This window comes from Lithobates pipiens, unplaced genomic scaffold, assembly GCF_037356315.1.
Source record: "Lithobates pipiens isolate NorthernLeopardFrog02 unplaced genomic scaffold, aLitPip1_a1.2 Scaffold_3, whole genome shotgun sequence".
Classification (NCBI taxonomy): Eukaryota; Metazoa; Chordata; class Amphibia; order Anura; family Ranidae; genus Lithobates; species Lithobates pipiens.
Window position 1 is genome coordinate 147,190,141 of NW_027507790.1, and position 21,249 is coordinate 147,211,389.

Below are 21,249 nucleotides of genomic sequence, written 5' to 3' on the forward strand. Positions count from 1 at the left end.
TAAACTGTGCTGAATGTATTAGCCACAGAGGAGGAGGAGACGCAGGGGAAGCCACCGTGAAGCTGAGGAGGGGGAGATGCAGGTTGAAGCCACCGCCCAGAGGAAGCGCTGCCCACGACCTAGATGGGGTAAGTGCGGGGCTGGCGACCAACCGACAAGGGGGGGGGCTGCGGGTATCATTTACTGTGATACAATTTTCCAGTCCTGTATGACGCAAGCTCCCAGTCCTGCACAACACAACTCCCTAGATCTCCTACTTGCAGCTCCACAAACCACTCCGCCAACAGCGATGATCACATTTTTGTAAATATTTTGTTATATCTTTTCATGTGAGAACACTGAAGAAATAACATTTTGCTACAATGTAAAGTAGTGAGTGTACAGCTTGCATAACAGCGTAAATTTGCTGTCTCATCATAATAACTCAACACACAGCCATTAATGTCTAAACTGCTGGCAACAAAAGTGAGCACACCCTTAAGTGAAAATGTCCAAATTGGGCCCAAAGTGTCAATATTTTGTGTGGCGACCGTTATTTCCCAGCACTGCCTTAACCCTCGTGGGCATGGAGGTCACCAGAGCTTCACAGGTTGCCACTGGAGTCCTCTTCCACTCCTCCATGACGACATCACGGAGCTGATGGAGGTTAGAGACCTTGCGCTCCCCCACCTTCCCTTTGAGGATGCCCCACAGATGCTCAATGTGACGGAACTGATCCCACACTCCAATTGAGTGCTTCCGTCAGTATACTGCTTCCTAAGTCTGAATATAGATATCAGATATTCCAACCGCTCACAAGCACAAAACAAGACGACACTTGCTTAGCTGCTTAACATGGACTGATTTATTAGAACCAAAATGGCAAGTATTTATAATACAGTAGAAGACTAAAACCTAACCTAATTAGCATGAACTAATTATCTAAATCAACAAGACTAGTTGACTGAGGGATAAGACTTTTCGGCTCCTAGCTCACTAACAATTCAATAAACATTACCATAAACATCAACACAGGGTTAATTAGCCCAAACAACAATGTGTGGAATACGATTACAAGCCAGACTAGACTCATTTACATTATACAAGCCAACAGACAGATGGCTGGAGTTCCTGACATTAGCATCTGACAGTGTGTGTCCCAAAAGCATGAGACAACACACATTATATATACATATATACAGCATTGAATCTGACTAGCACAGATTATAGTGGGGTTTTCATTCACCCTGTGCCCCTTAAAATCCAGGGCCCATAATCAGTCGGCAAGAGGCTCGCATTCAGTCCTCTCAAAAAGTCTGTGTCCCGGCTAGGTCTGTCACACTCAATAGGGTTTAGATCTGGAGACGTGCTTGGCCAGTCCTTCGCCTTTAACCTGAGGTTCTTTAGCAAGGCAGTGATCATCTTGGAGGTGTGTTTGGGGTCATTATCATGCTGGAATACTGCTCTGCTTAAGTATATCACAGTACATGTTGGCATTTATGTGCCAGCAGCACTCATGCAGCCTTAGACCATGACACTCCCACCACAATGCTTGACTGTAAGCAAGACACACTTGTCTTTGTACTCCTCACCTGGCTGCCACGACACACGCTTGACACCATCTGAACAAAATAAGTTTATCTTGGTGTTATTCTAATTGTGGACATTAGAGGGAAACCAACTGAGTGTTAGAACCCCTGTTTGTCTTTTTTTAGGTTGGGCTTTGTGTCCCTTTTCTGAAAATTGTGACATAGCCAAACAGTAAGTGAGGGTAAAATCCTAATAAATGTCTTTCCTTTGGGACGCACAGGTCAATCTGACTAGTGTCTCCATGAAGCAAATTGCACTCTATCACTTTATTGTGTACACCCCAAACTATTAGGTATTTTGGGGTTTGTTAAAAGAAAATCCACTCTGCAATACAAGTGTACTTGCTGTAAATCTGAGGGGAAGTACCGGGGATTTTATCATCCAATCCGGTAGAAGCAAAGATGCTGTTTTTTTATTTTACTTGCATGTCCCCCTCGGATCTCCAGCAACTGCACTTCCAAGTGCACTTGTAGTGCAAAGTGGATTTTCCTTTAGTAAATAAACCCCGAAGTCCAAAATACTTAATAATTTTAAAAATGCAAAATGCAAAATGCTAGAGTGCAATTTACCTAATGGGGAAACTATTTAGATTTACCTTTGTGTCCCCATAAAAGATATTGGTAGGGTTTTATATTCACTTCCTGTTTGGCTATGTGACAGGAAGTGAATACATTTGAAGGAGAAACTGGCAAAATTTGGGAGGTATCTTCACCCCATCAGGGATGTAGACATCCCCAAAAACTGACAGGTTTAATTCTAATCCCTCTGCACTCTATCCCCAAGCAAAAATAAGAAAGCATTTAATTTAGTTTAAGTTTGCAAAGACACATTCCTAAATTCAACTGTGATGCATGTCAATGGCCCATTTAGACCTTGTTTAACCACTTGCTTACTGGGCACTTAAACCCCCCTCCTGCCAAGACCAATTTTCAGCTTTGCACTTTGAATGACAATTGCGCGGTCATACAACACTGTACCTAAATTAAATGTTTAACATTTTTTTTTTTACCACAAATAGAGCTTTATTTTGGTGGTATTTGATCACCTCTGTCGTTTTTATTTTTTGTAAATTTTTTTTAAAAAGATTGAATTTAAAAAAAAAATTTAAATCTTTTTTTATATTTTGTTATAAAAATTTGCAAACAGGTAATTTTTCTCCTTTATTAATGTACGCTGATGAAGCTGCACTCGTAGGAGCTGATAGGTGGCAGTGATGGGCACTGATGGGTGGCAATAATGGGCACTGATCAGCACTGGCTGGTTACACTGATAGGCAGCACTGCTAGATGGCACTGATTGGCACCACTGGTGGGCATTGATAGGTGGCATTTGTGGGCATTGATAGGTGGCACTCATGGGCATTCATAGGTGGCACTGGCAGGTGGCACTGGTGAGCCCAGATGAGGCATAATTGCCTCTTCTTCTTCGAGACCGATGTCCCTTGCAGATAAGCCGGTGCTGATCGGCTTTTTTTTCTTCTCACGCTGTCAGCGTTAGGAGAAAAAAAAACATTTCTAAGCTTTTGTTTACACCATGTGATCAGCTGTTATTGGCTGACAGCTGATCACGTGGTAAGGGGTTAAGGTCAGCCGTCATATGACGCCTCCCCGAAATTTTGGTCCGGCGTTGTGGCCGTCATTCGGCTATAGCACGGATGCCAAGAGGTTAATAGAAAACACCAGTTTCCTTTCCCTAGAAACATTTATTAGTCCAGTCCTGGAAATCTGCATCTGTTTTACTATTAATTTCCATAAAAATTGGGTTCCTGCAGCTAGATGCGCCAATTGCTTCTAGATGCTTGACCGCTGTGTATGTAAGATGCGCAACTGCTGTGTGTGTGGAGGTATGTACCCGTGGAGCATATCTGGTTCTCAGAAGTGGTGGCCAGCACACAGGAATGACATCACGCCTCTCCAGGAAGTTGCTTGTACTGCTGCTAAATTCTTCCTACCACCATGCCCGCACACTTTTCTCTGAGGAAGGGATGATCCTTATGAAGCACTGACCCCCGAAGGAGCGACTGGTTTAACTGGGCTTACCTTTACCTTCTTGACCTTGTGTACGTCTAGGGGTTTCCCGAGGTAGAACTGCAGAAACTGACAATGGATCCACTTTTGGGATATTTATTTCAAAACAAGTAGACAAAACAGTCTCTCAATGAAGGGTAGAGGGTTGGGTAGGAAGTTCAGGTACTCTTGGAGCTGCAAAAGATAAGAAGTCTCTCCCTATAGAAATCCAGAAAATTCGCGCTCACAACTGGATTCTCAGTGTATTCTCACAGCTATCGGATAGACCTCCTCTCACTAGGCCTAGCAGCAAGCCTAACACTTGTGTATAAAGTCTCTGCCACAGACTTGAATGTAGAACACTTGTGAATAAAGTCTATGCCACAGACTTGAATGTAACTGAGGAACGTAGGTAAATTTAGAGACCTATCATATGGTACCAGTATCTCGCAGCCGGTCCGGCGATACCGTATGAGTGTAGATTCACTTGGTGTCTTTCAACTGAGTCTCCAGGCTCCTTCTGTGAACCCAGCCTTATGCATGGCCTTCTCCTGAAGAGTCCTCCCCTGGTTGCTTCTCCAGTTGCTGAGCCTCTCCACAGATGAGACGGCACCGGACCACCTTTGAATTCTCCTCCCAGTTACTTTGCCTTGGGCTAGCCAGCCCCGAGACATGGAATTGGATGGATCAGCACCCCAGGCCATGAGTGCCATGGGGACTGGTCAACAGGACCAGGACCAAGCAGACAGAAAGATCTGTTGGACTGGAACCCAGAAGTACGTGATCTCAGTACCTTAAGTACCCTCTCCCAGAATGCACAGCAAGATGACACTCCCACTGGGCTGGTTCCAAGAAATAATTGCACTCAATACATCCAGCTAAACTGCGTTCTCACACTTGCCAGTGGTGACAGCGACACCTGTGGCCAAGCAGAACCCAATGCAATCCAGCTAGACTGGTACAGAAACCAGAATTTGGTATAATTGACCCTAAAACCCAACTGTGGCTTTAGGAATTTTAAAAAGAAAAAACACATAGTGCATGCTCTTCAGGAGCCGGCGCTAAACTTATTTGCAAATTAAGATAATTTTTTATTTATTTTTACATGGGGTGGTGTTTGTGTGGGTCATGTGTGTATGTCTAAATGATTTGATTTCAAAACACACACCTACTTCCTGTGTACAGATTCACTTCTGGGCCAATGTATATTGCTTCCTGCTTCAGTGTGTGTGTGTGTGTGTGTGTGTGTGTGTGTGTATATATACAGTGGTGTGAAAAAGTGTTTGCCCCCTTCCTCATTTCCTGTTCCTTTGCATGTTTGTCACACTTAAGTGTTTCGGAACATCAAACCAATTTAAACAATAGTCAAGGACAACACAAATAAACACAAAATGCAATTTGTAAATGAAGGTGTTTATTATTAAAGGTGAAAAAAAATCCAAACCATCATGGCCCTGTGTGAAAAAGTGATTGCCCCCCTTGTTAAAACATACTATAACTGTGGTTGTCCACACCTGAGTTCAATTTCTCTAGCCACACCCAGGCCTGATTATTGCCACACCTGTTCACAATCAAGGCATCACTTAAATAGGAGCTGCTTGACACAGTAAGGTCCACCAGAAGATCCTTAAAAGCTACACATCATGCCGAGACCCAAAGAAATTCAGGAACAATTGAGAAAGAAAGTAATTGAGATCTATCAGTCTGGAAAGGGTTATAAAGCCATTTCCAAAGCTTTGGGAATCCAGCGAACCACGGTGAGAGCCATTATCCACAAATGGCGAAGACATGGAACAGTGGTGAACCTTCCCAGGAGTGGCCGGCCGCCCCAAAATTACCCCAAGAGCGCAGCGACGACTCATCCAAGAGGTCACAAAAGACCCCACAACAACGTCCAAGGAACTGCAGGCCTCACTTGCCTCAGTTAAGGTCAGCGTTCATGCCTCCACCATCAGGAAAAGACTGGGCAAAAATGGCCTGCATGGCAGAGTTCCAAGGAGAAAACCACTGCTGAGCAAAAAGAACATCAAAGCTCGTCTCAATTTCTCCACAACACATCTTGATGATCCCCAAGACTTTTGGGACAACATTCTGTGGACCGATGAGACAAAAGTGGAACTCTTTGGAAGGTGTGTGTCCAAGTATATCTGGCGTAGAAGGAACACTGCATTTCATAAAAAGAACATTATACCAACAGTAAAATATGGTGGTGGTAGTGTGATGGTCTGGGGCTGTTTTGCTGCTTCAGGACCTGGAAGACTTGCCGTGATAAAAGGAACTATGAATTCTGCTGTCTACCAAGAGATCCTGAAGGAGAATGTCCGACCATCTGTTCGTGTACTCAAGCTGAAACGAACTTGGGTTCTGCAGCAGGACAATGATCCTAAACACATCAGCAAGTCCACCACCAAATGGCTGAAGAAAAACAAAATGAAGACTTTGGAGTGGCCTAGCCAAAGTCCTGACCTGAATCCTATTGAGATGTTGTGGTATGACCTTAAAAAGGCCGTTCATGCTTGAAAACCCTCTAATGTAACTGAATTAGGACAATTCTGCAAAGATGAGTGGGCCAAAATTCCTCCAGGACGCTGTAAAAGCCTCATTGCACGTTATCGCAAACGCTTGGTTGCAGTTGTTGCTGCTAAGGGTGGCCCAACCAGTTATTAGGTTTAGGGGGCAATCACTTTTTCACACAGGGCCATGATGGTTTGGATTTTTTTCACCTTTAATAATAAACACCTTCATTTACAAATTGCATTTTGTGTTTACTTGTGTTGTCCTTGACTATTGTTTAAATTGGTTTGATGTTCCGAAACACTTAAGTGTGACAAACATGCAAAGGAACAGGAAATGAGTAAGGGGGCAAACACTTTTTCACACCACTGTATATATATATATATATATATATATATATATATTAGGGCTGTGGAAATTAAAGATGAATTCCTCGATTAATCAATTAAATTTTTTTGATCGGTACTCACCTCTCCGCCTGCTTCCGGGTCTCCAGGGAGTTCCATCAGAGATTCGGTGACGTCACGAACATCGACGTCACTGGACTCCTCCCCCTTCCCCAAGAGCCTCCGTCTGCTAACAAAGGGGAGGAATCCAGTGACGTTGAAGTTCTGATTGAACGTAATGCGTACAGGGGAGGAGCTATGCATGACATAACCCGCTGCTGCCCTATGGAACTAACACGATTGTTGGCTTTACATGTTGTGTTTTTATCATCTTTAAGTGAGTAGATCCTTGTTAACCCTTTTGACACCCACTTGCATGACCACCTGTTTGCACAGGGGTCCATGCTATAAGGTGAGAGTGATTAGTTAGACCGGAGGTGGAGGGATTGTCACGCTACTGTGGAAAAAATTTATTACGTCAGTGCTACAGTTTGAATTTAAAAAGTATTTGTGTGAAGTGTGAAGTTAAGTCATGGATTGGGGAAACTAACTAGTGTCGGGTGATTGTATATAGTGTATACCACATTTACCACTGATTAATCCAGAGTTGCAATGCAAGGAGATCAGCTAAAAGTAGTTGGATCTGTATGTGCGTTATAATTAATCAAAATTAGTCGATTAATCGATAAAAAAAAATAATCGATTAATCAAACACGAAAATTTTAATTAGTAACAGCCCTAATATATATATACACACAGTATCTCCTAAAAGTGAGTACACCCCTCACATTTTTGTAAATATTTTATTATATCTTTTCATGTGACAACACTGAAGAAATGACACTTTGCTACAATGTAAAGTAGTGAGTGTACAGCTTGTATAACAGTGTAAATTTGCTGTCTCTCTTTAAAATAACTCAACACAAATCCATTATTGTCTAAACCTTTGGCAACAAAAGTGAGTACATTAATCTGAAAACATTAATTTATTGGGTTTAGAAACACTTTCTGTTCTTTGTAATGTATTGAAAGATTTGGGTAAAAAAAAAAAACACATTTCAAAGATATATTAGAAGTGATAGGAATGAGGTTAGCATCAAAATTAATTGACTGAGTACGCCTACTAATTGCCTGCCAAGACACATCCAATGAGATGAAATTAACCAATTGTATTGGGCGTGCGCTATTATCAAAAGAGAAAACCGCAGTTACCCTAGCACCAGTTGCAGTTTACATATGTGGGTATTTATTATCCTTATTTGCGCTTCAATGTGCGCCGGTTCGCACGTTTCCACCGCACCAATTAATGTATGAACTAGTGCAGTGTCTTCATCTTAGTAAATCACCCCCACAATTTCAAATATCCACAGCTGTGCTGTGACTTAAAGGGGTTAATGCATTCTCGATGTCCGCAGAGTGCCCGTGATCGTGTCACGTAGCTGCAGAACAGGGAGATGTAAACAAGGCATTTCCTTGTTTTGCCTAGCAAAATGACAGAGATATACTGCTCCCTGTCATCGGGAGCAGTGATCTCTGTCATGTTCTAGTGATGCAATCCCCCCCACAGTTAGAATTACTCCCTAGGACACACTTAACCCCTTGATCGCCATCTAGTGTTCAACCCCTTCCCTGCCAGTGTCATTTACACAGTAATCAGTGTAATTTTATAGCACTGATCCCTGTATAAATGACAATGGTCCCAAAATAGTATCAAAAGTGTACGATGTGTCTGCCATAATGTCGCAGTCATGATAAAAATCGCAGATCGCCGATATTACTAATAACATTTTTTTTTCAAAAAAATGCTATAAATCTACACCTATTTTGTAGATGCTATAACTTTTGCGCAAACCAATCAATATACGCTTATTTTGTAACGGAACTATTCATTTTGAATGGGCTCTGTCTCCTTCAAAAGAAGCTCATGTAACACATTTTGGCACTGGGTCATGAGCGGTTTTGTTGCATGCTGTAATTTTCACATTTTCCCATGCAACAATTACGGCAAAATCGTTTTGCATTTGGGGTGCCCTTAAGAATAAATGGCACCCAAACTCACATTGTGCATTTTGCCGTAATTTTACTGCGATTTGTGGGCAGAAATACCAAGTGTGAATGGGGCCTAAAGCCGTGTATACACTTATCAAAACTTGTCCAGTTCAGAAGGAATCAGATGAATTTCAATCACTTTGTACCCCTCTCTATCTTTAAACTGGCTTCTGTTGAACAGTTCTGATGGAAAACCAGTATGTGATCAGCTGCTACAGTCAATGGTTGCAGCCCTGATCAGTGTATTCTGATGGGGAGAGTCAGAATACAATAGCACGGCTGGGGAGATTCCTGATTCCATATCCCTTATGTGAATGTAGGGATCTTAGTGAGTTTTTTCTTTTTTTTGTTTAACCCCTCAACTTTAGCCTTTTTTTCCTTCCAATCTGCCGTGTTGCAGTTTTGTCTCCTAGCCTAACAGTGGAAAATGACCTTCGTATCATTGTCATTCTTTCACTTGTCCATGCTTTGTATTGTGTAATTATTATTATACAGGTTTTATATAGTGCCAACAGTTTGGGCAGCGCTTTACAACATGGGGGCAGACATGATTTTAGTAGTAAAACATCTGTACAATTAGTGCAGATATGCTGCTTTTTCGGCACTCTACTGCACCAGCAATGTGAATAGGGCATATAGAAGGCAGTTGTTTTCTATGTGTCCTAGTGGTGACCTGCATGTTTCTAGTGTGAAAAAAGCACAGGTCACCGTAAATAGTGTGATTGAGCCCTAAAACATACCTGCAGACTTTGAGACTAGAGTAAGGCAATACTTTTTTTCTGCAAATGAGTGTCGGTGACTAGTATTTGTTTGAGACACGTGTGAGTCAACAGGCTACTCCCAGTTTAATAGGTAAACGTAGGATATGTCATTATTGAATGGACCTACTGATTAATGTTCAAAACGTGACTCAGCTACTGTGCCTGTTCCATGTGCAGTTAATATTTTTAAGTTGGAAAGTGTTTTTACAAACTTGGCTGAATTCGATTTTTTTATGTGAATCCGATTTAAATCGTAAGCCTTTAGGGAACAAGATTTGTCCCATTTGCCATGTTTAGCACCGCTGTCACATGCTGGTCATAAATGTTAAAAAACATCAAGGAAAATTCCCAGCTCAACTTACCAGTGAACCTGCAACAAACCGAATTGTTCTATCTAAGCCTTTGTACACACGGTCGGAGATTCCGACAACCAAATCCGTCGGATTTTGTCAGACGGATTTTGCCCGAAACTGTTGCATACACGCGGTCCGACAAAGTTGTCGGAAAATCCAACGTGATGACATTATTTCGTTACGACGGGACTACGTTCACGCTAGTAGCCAATAGCTTTGGTGTAGGAATTTGATCTGAGCATGCGTGGCACTTTGTCCAATCAGAATTCTCTACACATCATCGGAGTATGTCCGATCGGAGCATTTTGTCGGAAAATTTTACGGACAGGTTGGAAAATTTGGTCCGTCGGATATTCCGACGGAAAAAGTCCGATGTAGACCACACACAGTCGGAATATCCGACAAAACGGTCCGATCGAACACATTCCGTCGGAATCTCCGACCGTGTGTACAAGGGCTAACAGTTCATGTTAAAAACAGGGGTTTAGTTTGCACATATTTGCTTATACATGCATAAGCTGCAGTGGCTGCAACAAGGCATCCCAGTATTATCTGCAGTCCTAAGGCCGCGTACACACGGGCGGATTGTCTGGCCAACTAAGTTCGTCAGACAATGCGACAGACAGTCCGTTCAAAATTTGCATGAACGGACTTGACCACACACGATGAGCAGACAGTCCGCTGAAAGCGTGCGCGATGACGTGTACAGCACGTACGACGGGACTAGAAAAACGACGTCCTATACACTGCAATGCAACCTTCGGCCGTGTAAATCCTTTCTGAGCATGCGCCATACTTAGTCCGTCCAACTTGCCTACACACGAGCGGACTGTCCGCTGAAACCAAGTTTGGACGGACAAAACCAAGTTTGAACGGACTGTCTTACGGAAATTCCGTAAGACTTTGTTCGTCAGATTGTCCGCTGAAAAAGTCAGCTGAAGCCCACACACGAGCGGATTGTCCGCTGAAACACGGTTCAGCGGACTAAGTTGGACAGACAATCCGCCCGTGTGTACGCGGCCTAACTCTATCAATTTTGAGAGCCTCCAAAGTCGGAGCACATTATATAGCACTATATAAAGGGCAGGTATGTCTGGAGGGAGCCCACTCCTCCTCAAAGGCACAGGGGCGCACTGGACACCCAGCACATAGCACAATGGCAGAAAAGGTGTCCAGTGCGCCCCCTCACTCAATAACCAACTGTACAAACAAACGGCAACTGTCCCAACAAACGGTAACTGTCCCAACCGATGATTGACCTTAACAACAAGGAGCACATGGAAGGGGCGACGCAAGTCAAACAACAACTAAGAAAAGCCTGCAACAAACAAAATGGCCCTGTTTAACAGTTCACGCTAAAACAGGGGTTTTGTTTGCACACATTTGCAAATACACAGAGAGGCTGCAAAAAGGAACCCCAGTATTATCTGTAGTCCTAACTATAAATTTCGAGAGCCTTCAAAGTTGGAGCACATATATAATAATCAGGGCCTGCGCTAGACTATTTTGCATCCTAGACAAGGCCTTGAGTTGCCACCTCATATTAATTACGCAGGTTCTGTGGCTGATTAAGGTTGTAATTAAACTCACTTGTTGCCTTATCTGCATGTAATTAGACTCAGAACCTGTGTAATTCATATGTGTTTGGGTTTATAGTGATGAGATAGCAACCCTAGCAAGACCTCCTACTTGCACCCCCCCCCAAAAAAACTGTACACATTGCCCCTCCTTCCTGCACATAATGCCTGTCCCCTTTAAGCCTCTACTCCCCTTCCTGTACACACTACCCCCCCTTCCTGCACACTGCCCTCCTTTAACGCTACACCCCCTTCCTGCACACATTGCCCCCCTTTAATGCTACACCCCCTTCTTGCACACGCTGCCCCCCTTTAACCCTACACCCCCTTCCTGTACACACTGCCCCCCCTTCCTGCACACACTGCCCTCCTTTAATGCTACACTCTTTCCTGCATACACTGCCCCCCTTTAACCCTACATTCCCCTTTCAATCCTACACCCCTTTCCTGCACACACTGCCCCTTTAACCCTACAACCCCTTCCTGTACACTCTGCCCCCCCTTCCTGCACACAGCCCTCCTTTATCGCTACATCCCCTTCCTGCACACACTGCCCTCCTTTAACGCTACACCCCGTTCCTGCACACACTACCCCCTTTAATGCTACACCCCCTTCCTGAACACGCTGCCCCCCTTTAACCCTACACCCCCTTCCTGTACACACTGCCCCCCCTTCCTGCACACACTGCCCTCCTTTAATGCTACACCCCCTTCCTGCACACACTGTTCCCCTTTAATGCTACAACCCCTTCCTGCACATGCTGCCCCCCTTTAACCCTACACAACCTCCCTGTACACACTGGCCCCCCTTCCTGCACACACTGCCCTCCTTTAATGCTACACCCCCTTCCTGTATACACTGCCCCTTTTAACCCTACATTCCCCTTCCTGTACACACTGTCCCCTTTTATTGTTACACCCCCTTCCTGTATAAGCTGCCCCCTTTAACCCTACACCCCCCTTCCTATACACACTGCCCCCCTTTAACGTTACACCCCCTTCCTGCACACACTGCCCTCTTTTACCGCTACACCCCCTTCCTGCACACACTACCCCCCTTTAATGTTACAACGCCTTCCCAAACAAACTCCCCCCTTCCTGTACACACTGCCCTGTATAGACTATACCTTCCTGTGATGTGTGTTGCACCCTCATTGAACTGACTTGAGCTGCCTTGCCGGACACAGCAAGCAGCCCATGGTTTGAGCACCTGGTCTGTCAGTCCCCACTCAGTCCCGCCACCTGGCAGGTCGGTGACAGGAGAGGGGGCCCACCAGACGCAGCAAGTGCTCTAGCTACCTCTCCACCCTGCGCCTGAACTCCTTCATCTTGGCTTGAAGCCTGTGCACACTCCCCCATAGCGGACATTCCCTCTCCTCCTTTGGTATACTCCTTCAGACTGGCCACACCAACAGCTCCACCCCAAGATCCATGCTGGTGGGCGATGACAGGCAGTAATTGGACACTTAGGGCCCTAATAATAATGCAAGATCAACCAGTGTTTTTTGTATGTGTATGTATGTTCTTAGGTTAAAAAAAATAAAAACAGGGCCACATTTAAAGGACTGTATAAGACAAAAAGTAAAGCCAGTGGAAATCACAAAATGGTCAATATTGGTTTTCTATGCAAAAAGCAACTGCTGAAGGTCAGCTACAAGTCCCAATGTTTAGAGAAATTTCCATGGTGGATTATATCGGGAAATGTATCTTGTAGCTTAGGGCTCTGAGCTTTCCAGTGGTACAATTATGACCAGAAGGAATATATTGTCATTGTATCAGAACACTGTATTGCATTAAACCTGGACAATTTCCTACTGTTTATTGCATTGGTATATTATTTATGTTATTAAGTGGGTTAAATAATATGAAAGTGTCAGTCAGAGGGTGAACTAGCATCCTAGTATGTCAGGTACACTCATTTTTTAGAAAAGACCAGGTGGAAATTTTTAGCCACTCCTTCATCACTCTCTAGTGCTAGTTGTAAGATAATTACTGTCAAGCAGACAGACAGGCCATGCTTGCAGGGAGTAGCCTATTGAGTCATACGTACCTCAAACAATTAGTAGTCACACATACACATTAGTAGCATGGAGCATCAGTGAATTCAAGCTTCACTTGTTGTATTTAGGTATCAAGGTTATTAATACGATAAGCAGGATGGATCACTAGGTTATTATTAGACCTCTCTTATGCCCCATACACACGGTCGGACATTCCGATGACAAAATCCGTTGGATTTTTTCAGACGGATTTTGGCCCAAACTGGCCCACGGTCGGACAAAGTTGTCGTAAAATCCGATCGTTCAGAACACGGTGACATAGAACACGTATGATGGGACTATAAAAAGGGCAGTAGCCAATAGCTTTTGTCTCATAATTTATTCTGAGCATGTGTGGCACTTTGTCCGTCAGAATTGTCTACACACTATCGGAATTTAAACAATTGGATTTTGTTGTCGGAAACTTTTAGATCCTGCTCTCCAACTTTGTGCATTGGAAATTCCAACTGAAAAAGTCTGATGGAGCCCACACACGATTGGATTTTCCGACAACATGATCCGGTCTCACATTTTCCGTCGGAAATCCGACCGTGTGTACGGTGCATTAGGCAGCACCTTTCCAAATAGGAGACAGGTCAGCAGGATATAGGAGACCTTGTTTAAATGACTTTCAATATGCATTTATAAATGTGAAGGCCTTCCAGCTCAATCCTGTGATGTAGCTGAGGAACAAAGTTTAGGGAAGGAAAGGCATAAATCAGGTTGAATTAATCCTACAGATTCACCATGACATTCACCATGAAGGCCAGAGGATCCTTGGACCTGGAGACAAACCTGTATTGTTTGTTGTTGAGCCTGAAAGCTGGAAGATCCATGTCTATCATCCCCCACCTTTGACAGATGTCTAGAAACATCTCAGGGCAAAGAGATCACTTACTGAAGTACAGACATTGATGACTAAAACAGTTAAAGAGTCAACTTCATGGGCAGACTGACAACTCATGGGGTCCTCGGGCAATAGGAGATCATGGTGTCCCCATCTACACTCAAGCCACACCCACACAAAGGGCAATAACTGGAACCAACCTTTTATGGCTCCCACTGCAGCAACTAGAGCAGAATATTTTGGCTTTCATGTGCTGCAGTGAGAGCCACAAAAGATTGTTTCCAGTTATTTCCCCCACCTGCTGCACTGATTACCTGCTCTATTCACACATAATCCCCCTGTTGAGGGCGTAGGGAAACTGCATGTGTGAAAAGACGACCCTGCCCTAGGGTTGCCACCCTTTCTCCAAGCCAAACCCAAACACTTTAGCGGTGCATGACAATTTTTTTTTGTAGTATATACTAAAGGCTTTTTAAATGAGAATAGTATTGCGGCATTCTATGTGCACCTCAGCGAACAGTGGGTGTGGCCAAATTGTGTTAACAGATAGGAGGCTTAGGGGGCCTAGTTAAACAAAACCCAGGCTTACCTGTATAATGTTCTTTGATTGCTGTGCCACAAGCAAGATTCCCATAGACATATATAAACCCCAGTACAATCAGTAAAAACAAAACAAAACAAGAAGACTCTTCCATTACATATGATTTGTGCACACTCAAAATAGATAGAGAGCTAACACTTTATTTGAGCCTATCCTAAAGAAGAACTTCATTAAAATAGTCAGGGACTGCTTAGAAACCAGCAACTGTTAAGAAAATGAACACTTTGACAAGAAGCATGTAATATACAATATAGTGTATATGGTGTAGGAGTCTGTAAGTTAGAGTGCAGAGGACTGGGGTGTGCAATGCACAAAATGCAAGGGTCAGAATCTGCAGTCAGTGTTGGGTTTAGGAGTGTATAACACGCAGAGAGCATGGTCAGGAGTAGGGAATGCACAGTCGAGGCTGGGAGTACACAACAAAAAGAATGCAGGAGTGAAGGTAGTGTACCACACAGTTTAGGGGCAGTAGAGTATAGTCTGTTAAAAACAAGGGTTTAGTTAGCACGCATTTGCAAACGCATGTGAAAGCTGCAAGGCCTCTTCACGCAGTCCTAACACTACTGAATTTATAACTAAACCCTTGTTTTTAACAGATTATACTCTACTGCCCCTAAACTGTGTGGTACACTACCTTCACTCCTGCATTCTTTTTGTTGTGTACTCCCAGCCTCGACTGTGCATTCCCTACTCCTGACCATGCTCTCTGCGTGTTATACACTCCTAAACCCAACACTGACTGCAGATTCTGACCCTTGCATTTTGTGCATTGCACACCCCAGTCCTCTGCACTCTAACTTACAGACTCCTACACCATATACACTATATTGACTGTTGGGTAGGTTAATTTGGTTGGTCAGCAGACTGGTTGGTGAGTTGAGCTATGGAATGTTCTGTTTTTGTCTTTCATGTGCTTGCCCTTCCATGTGCTCCTTGCTGTGAAATCCAGTTATAGGTGGGGGCAGGGGCCATTTTTTTCCCCTTGTCCTCAGCCTGATCCCCCCTCCTCACCAGTGTAATCTCATTATCCAATGACTGATCACATTAAACCCATTATAATCATGGTAGGTAGATCGTCGGTGGGTAGATTGTGGGTTTACTTACTGGCTGTACCCACCTTGGTTCAATGAGCCCAGAGGGAGGAGTGCTGGGAGTGAGATTACGCTTAGTGACCAGGAGGGGAAAGGAGCGAGAATGGAGGGATCATCCCCCCCCACTGGTCTCCTAATCCTGCCTCCCCTCCCTGAGCCATATGAATGGCTATACTAACTCTAAACTGCACACTCTGTGATTGCACCGATATTTATTGTCATACATTTATAAATTGTATACTACAAAGATATATTTATAAGTACCCTCACATTGGGTCTCCCACTGGCCCTGGGCCTTGGGCAGTGCCCAACTTCACGAATGGTCAGTCCACATCTAGTCAACTGAATTTCTCTAACTTTCAGAACATTTATCAGGAGACAAGCTTCCTCTGGTCCTTTGCACTGAGAGAGTGCCTAAGACTTCACCCCAGCCCAAAGGCTGACGTCTATCATGAGAGCCTCCTAAATCACCAGGAAAAAGCATTTACCTGATTCCAGCACCATATTCATTATCCATTAGGTCAATGCAAGCATAGTTTTGGAAATCAAATGAATGTGGTGGTCCAACAGTCTCTGAGTCTATATGTCCCATGCTTCCAGAATGTTGAGATGATATTGGGCATATCATTTGAAAAAGACCACTTTCAATCCCAAAACCCTAGTATAGAAGTGGAAGGTTGGTTGGCTTTTGGACTGTAGATTCAGAACATGGCAGCAGAGAGTCTAGAGTTTTTCCTGTGGAAGGTAGACCATGGACAGGGCTATATGCAGGACCAGTCCCAGATACTCCAAGTGATGAGATAGTTCAGCCCTCAAATTTTCTACTCAAAAATGAGGGCTGGCGAGGGTGGGCTGCCTGGGAGCGGGGGGCGAGTACCGCCGGCAGGCAGGGTTGTATGGAATTCATTCTCCCAGCGATCGAGAAGGGGAAGAGAGAGGAGAGCAGGTGGCCGAATGATCAGAGCACCAAGGAACATAACAGCTTTAATTTCAATTGCCGTGTGTTCCCCGCAATTGTTGGCAATTGTTGTCACATACAGCCCCTCCTTCTTGTCCGGGGACTTTGATAGAGAGATCACCCGTCCAATCCCGGGACGTGTGACTTATATCAAAGTTCCCCAGCCAGGAGGCAGGGCTGTCTATGACGGCGATCAGCGGGAACACACGGCAATTGAAATGAAAGTGTCACGTACCCGGTGGAGATCGAGCTGGACAGAGGGCTTCTCTTTCACCTCCTGTCCGACACCCCTGATAGTGGTGACAGGGAGTAAAGGACACAGAGTGGCACAAGGGCCAATGTAGTGGACGGTGCTGGCTGGACCTTGACAGGAACCAGGTGGCTTTAGAGCGCTGGGCAGACCCTAAAGATCGGAGCTCCGTATCGCTGGATCAGCAGATGGAGGCGTAGCCGGGACATAAGCCAGTAGGTCATCAACAGCCGGACAGAGCAGGTACCAAGACGAAAGGCAGAGGCAGAGACGGGACACAGGCCGGGTTCGGTACACAGACGGGCAGCAAGGTACAAGAGCATCAGGCAATAGCAGAGTCAAACACAAGCCAGGATCAAGTAGGCAGGCGGAGGTCAAGGAGAAGGTTCAGGTGAAGCCGGGTCAAGATACTGGAAACAGGAACAGATCAGGTTCAGATCACTAGCTGAAAGACCACTCAGCAAGGTTCATGTGTCAGTTCTCAGTTTAAATAGCTACTTGGCACCCATACTTGCACACGTGTGCGCATTGGCGCGCTCCTGTGTGCGCGCGCACGCATTGGCGCCCACCTGTTGCACATCCGCGCACCTGTGTGCGCAAATGTCAATGCAAGTCCTTCTTTACAATGTAATTATGCGCAGGCATGCGTCTGTTAGCTGGACTTCTCTCACATTGCCCCCCCTCAATGGGCAACCTCTGGATGCCCATCTGTAACCTCTTCTCGGGGTGAGCTTTGAAAAATGCCTTTATCAGTTTCTTGGCATGAAGATTGGTCTCTGGTTCCCAAGAGTTGTCTTCAGGCCCGTAGCCCTTCCACTTAATTAAGAACTGGATCACATTCCTTCTCTTCCTACGGTCCACAATTGTTTCGACCTCGTATTCCTCGTTGCCATCGATAAGAGTAGGTGCGGGTGACTCACGGCCAGGAAAAGGGTCTTCCCTTGCGGTCTTTAGTAGGGAGATGTGGAAGACGGGATAAATCCTGTAAGTCTCTGGGAGCAAGAGTTCATAGGCATCCGGATTAATCTGCCTCTTGATAGGAAAAGGGCCGATGTATCTAGGCCCGAGTTTCTTTCATGGACATGACAGTCTTAAGTTGGCTGTGGATAGCCAGACCTTGTCTCCTCTTTGTTTTCTGTCAAAAAACTTCTTATTGTCCAGTTGTGCTTTGGCAATGACCTCCTGCAATACTTTGTTGTTAGACTGAGCATACTTACTCTGTCCTGGACTGCAGGAACCGAGGAGTCAGGCACGATGTCAGGCAGGAAAGCCGGAAAATACCTGTAATTTGCAAAAAACATGGCTTCTCCCATGGCCGAGTGAACGGTATCATTGTAGGCGAATTCTGCCAGGGGTAAAAGAGATGCCCAGTCATCCTGGGCAAAGGATGAGAAACACCGAAGGTACTGTTCCAAGGTCTGGTTTGTGCGCTCGGTCTGGCCATTCATCTGGGGGTGATAGGCTGATCAGAAACAGGTCTCGATTTTTAACATCTTGCACAGGTCTCTCCAGAACTTCAATGTAATCTGTACACCCCGGTCAGAGGTCTGCTGGGTACACCATGGAGTCTCACCACTTCTTTGATGAAAGCACATGTGGTCTCTGTGGAGGACGGGGTTCCTAACATGGTGATGAAATGAGCCATTTTAGTTAGTCTGTCCACAATCACAAAGATTCGGAAGGCGGAAGCATGACGATAAAATCCATACTGATCATCTCCCAGGGTCTCTTGGGAATGGGCAATGGCCTTAACAGGCCCCAGGCTTTGGTTTTATCAGTCTTGCTTCTGTTGCAGACCCCACAGGTACTGACATAATCCTTACCATCAGATCTTAGAGTATGCCACCAAAAGGTCTGCTGTACAAGCTCCACAGTCTTGGTTATGCCAAAATGTCCCTCCAAGGGGTGGTCATTGCACAGGCTGAGGATCTTGGTGCGTAAACTTGTGGGTACAAATACCTTTTGGTTAAACAAGAATAACCCCTCCTGTTCCTGGAAATGGATACCCGGTGGTAAGACATTCCTTGTGGATGCTTGCTTAAGTTGGGTGATTAGGTCTGCTTGTAGCAACAGAAAACTTTGGGCTGGTAGGATGGTGTCTGTCTGGTGATGTCCTTCCTCTTCTGGATACATGCGTGATAACGTCTCGGGCTTGCCATTCTTGGAGCCCGGTCTGAAGGTAATATGGAAGGAGAAACAGGAAAAGAACAGTGCCCACCTGGCTTGACGTGGCCTCAGTCGTCTGGCAGTTCTAAGATATTCGAGATTTTTGTGGTCGGTAAAAATAAAAATGGGGTGTGCCGCTCCTTCCAGTAGGTAATGCCACTCTTCTAGGGCTGTCTTTATGGCTAGTAATTCTCGGTCACCCACATCGTAATTCTTCTCCTTGAGAAGAAGGCGATGGGATGCAATAGGGACTTTGTTCCTTGACGCTGAGACAGGATGGCTCCAAAGCGTCCACCTCGAGGACATAAGGTGATGCGGAGTCTGAGTGCTGCAGAATAGGTGCTGAGGTGAACAGAGTCTTTAACTGGTCAAAGGCTACCTGTGCTGCTGGTGTCCATGAAAACCGGGTGCTCTGTCCTGTAAGCTGGGTAATAGGAGCATTGATAGCAGAGACATTTTTAATAAATTTGCGATAGAAATTGGCAAATCCTATGAATCTCTGGGTGCTCTTTCGGGCTGTAGGAGTGGCCCATTCAAGGATGGATTTAACTTTTTGGGGATCCATGGAGATGCCTGTGGTGGAAATAATAAGCCCTAGGAACTGAATTGTCTCTTTTTCAAATTCGCATTTTTCAGCTTTTGCAAATAGTCCATGATCCTTTAGCCAGCCGAGAACCTTCTTCACATGTTCACGGTGTTCAGAAAGGGAATTGGAGAAAATCAGGATGTCTTCCATATAGACAATCAGAAACAGATCAAGAAAATCTCTAAAAATATCATTAACAAAATGTTGCAGGAGCATTACACAACCCGAAAGGCATGACAAGGTATTCGTAGTGTCCAAATCTAGTGCGGAAAACTGTCTTCCATTCGTCCCCTTTGCGGATTCGAACTAAGTTATAAGCATCCTGTTAGTCAAGTTTTGTGAAAACTGTGGACGTCTTGAAGCATTGGAACATTTCCGGAACCAGAGGCAATGGACATATGTTTTTGATGGTGATCTTATTTAATTCCTTGTAGTCAACAGGGGGCGCAAGGTATGATCCTTCTTTTCTACAAAAAAGATTCCAGCACCTGTGGGGGACGTGGAGGGCCAGATAAAACCCTTCTCCAAGTTTTCATCAATATACTGACATAGTACTTTGAGTTCTAGTTCGGAAAGAGGAAGAAGATTTCTGCACCTGACAACAGTTCAATCGGGCAGTCATACGGGCGGTGAGGTGGTAGGATGTCTGCTTTCTGTTTAACAAAGACTTCCAGATATTCATGATAGGCGGCTGGTATAAGCTGTGACACAGGAGAGTCAGTATGTACCCCAAAAAGGGGTGCAGTTTTTATAGGAGTGGGGTGAAGGACCGCTGGCAGTAGACGAATGAGAAGGTCAGTTCTCCCGATTCCCAGTTTATCTGTGGGTTGTGGGCTTGCAACCAGGGGATGCCCAGGATAATGGAAAATAGAGGGGATGGAATAATGTCCAAGCGCAGGTATTCCCGATGACCAATATCTGTTACAGCTAGTAGTGGGTAAGTGAAAGAAAGAGTGTAGATATAGGTAAAAACTACATACTCGACATATTCTACATATTCACAGGTGCGCACACGCCAATGCAAGACCTTCTTTACACTGTACTTATGCGCATTTATGCGTCTGTTAGCTGGACTATTCTTACAGAAAGCTGTGATGTTTCTCGGCGCTCTGATCATCTGGCCAGAAATTCCTATCCTCTTTCCCTGCACAGGTGGGCTGCATTGGTGGACACAGGCTGCATTGTTAGACACAGGCTGCATTGGTGGACACAGGCTGCATTGTTAGACACAGGCTGCATTGTTAGACACAGGCTGCATTGTTAGACACAGGCTGCAATGTGAGGCACAGGCTGCATTGTTGGACACAGGCTGCAATGTGAGGCACAGGCTGCATTGGTGGACGTAGGTTGCATTGGTGGACATGGGCAGGCTGCATTGGTGGGCACAGGCAGGCTGCATTGGTGGACACGGGCAGGCTGCATTGATGGACATGGGCAGGCTGCATTGATGGGCACGGGCAGGCTGTATTGGGCACAGGTAAGCTACATTGTTGAGC

General features: G+C 44.9%; 1 protein-coding gene across 1 annotated transcript; it reads right to left on the reverse strand.

Annotated features, from left to right (window-relative positions):
• Window positions 1–19,363: 19,363 nt before the first annotated feature.
• Window positions 19,364–19,903, reverse strand: LOC143941246 (uncharacterized). Its single transcript, XM_077463288.1, has one exon. It carries the CDS (start codon window positions 19,901–19,903, stop codon window positions 19,364–19,366), a length of 540 nt encoding a protein of 179 aa, XP_077319414.1.
• Between the last annotated feature and the right edge of the window lie 1,346 nt (window positions 19,904–21,249).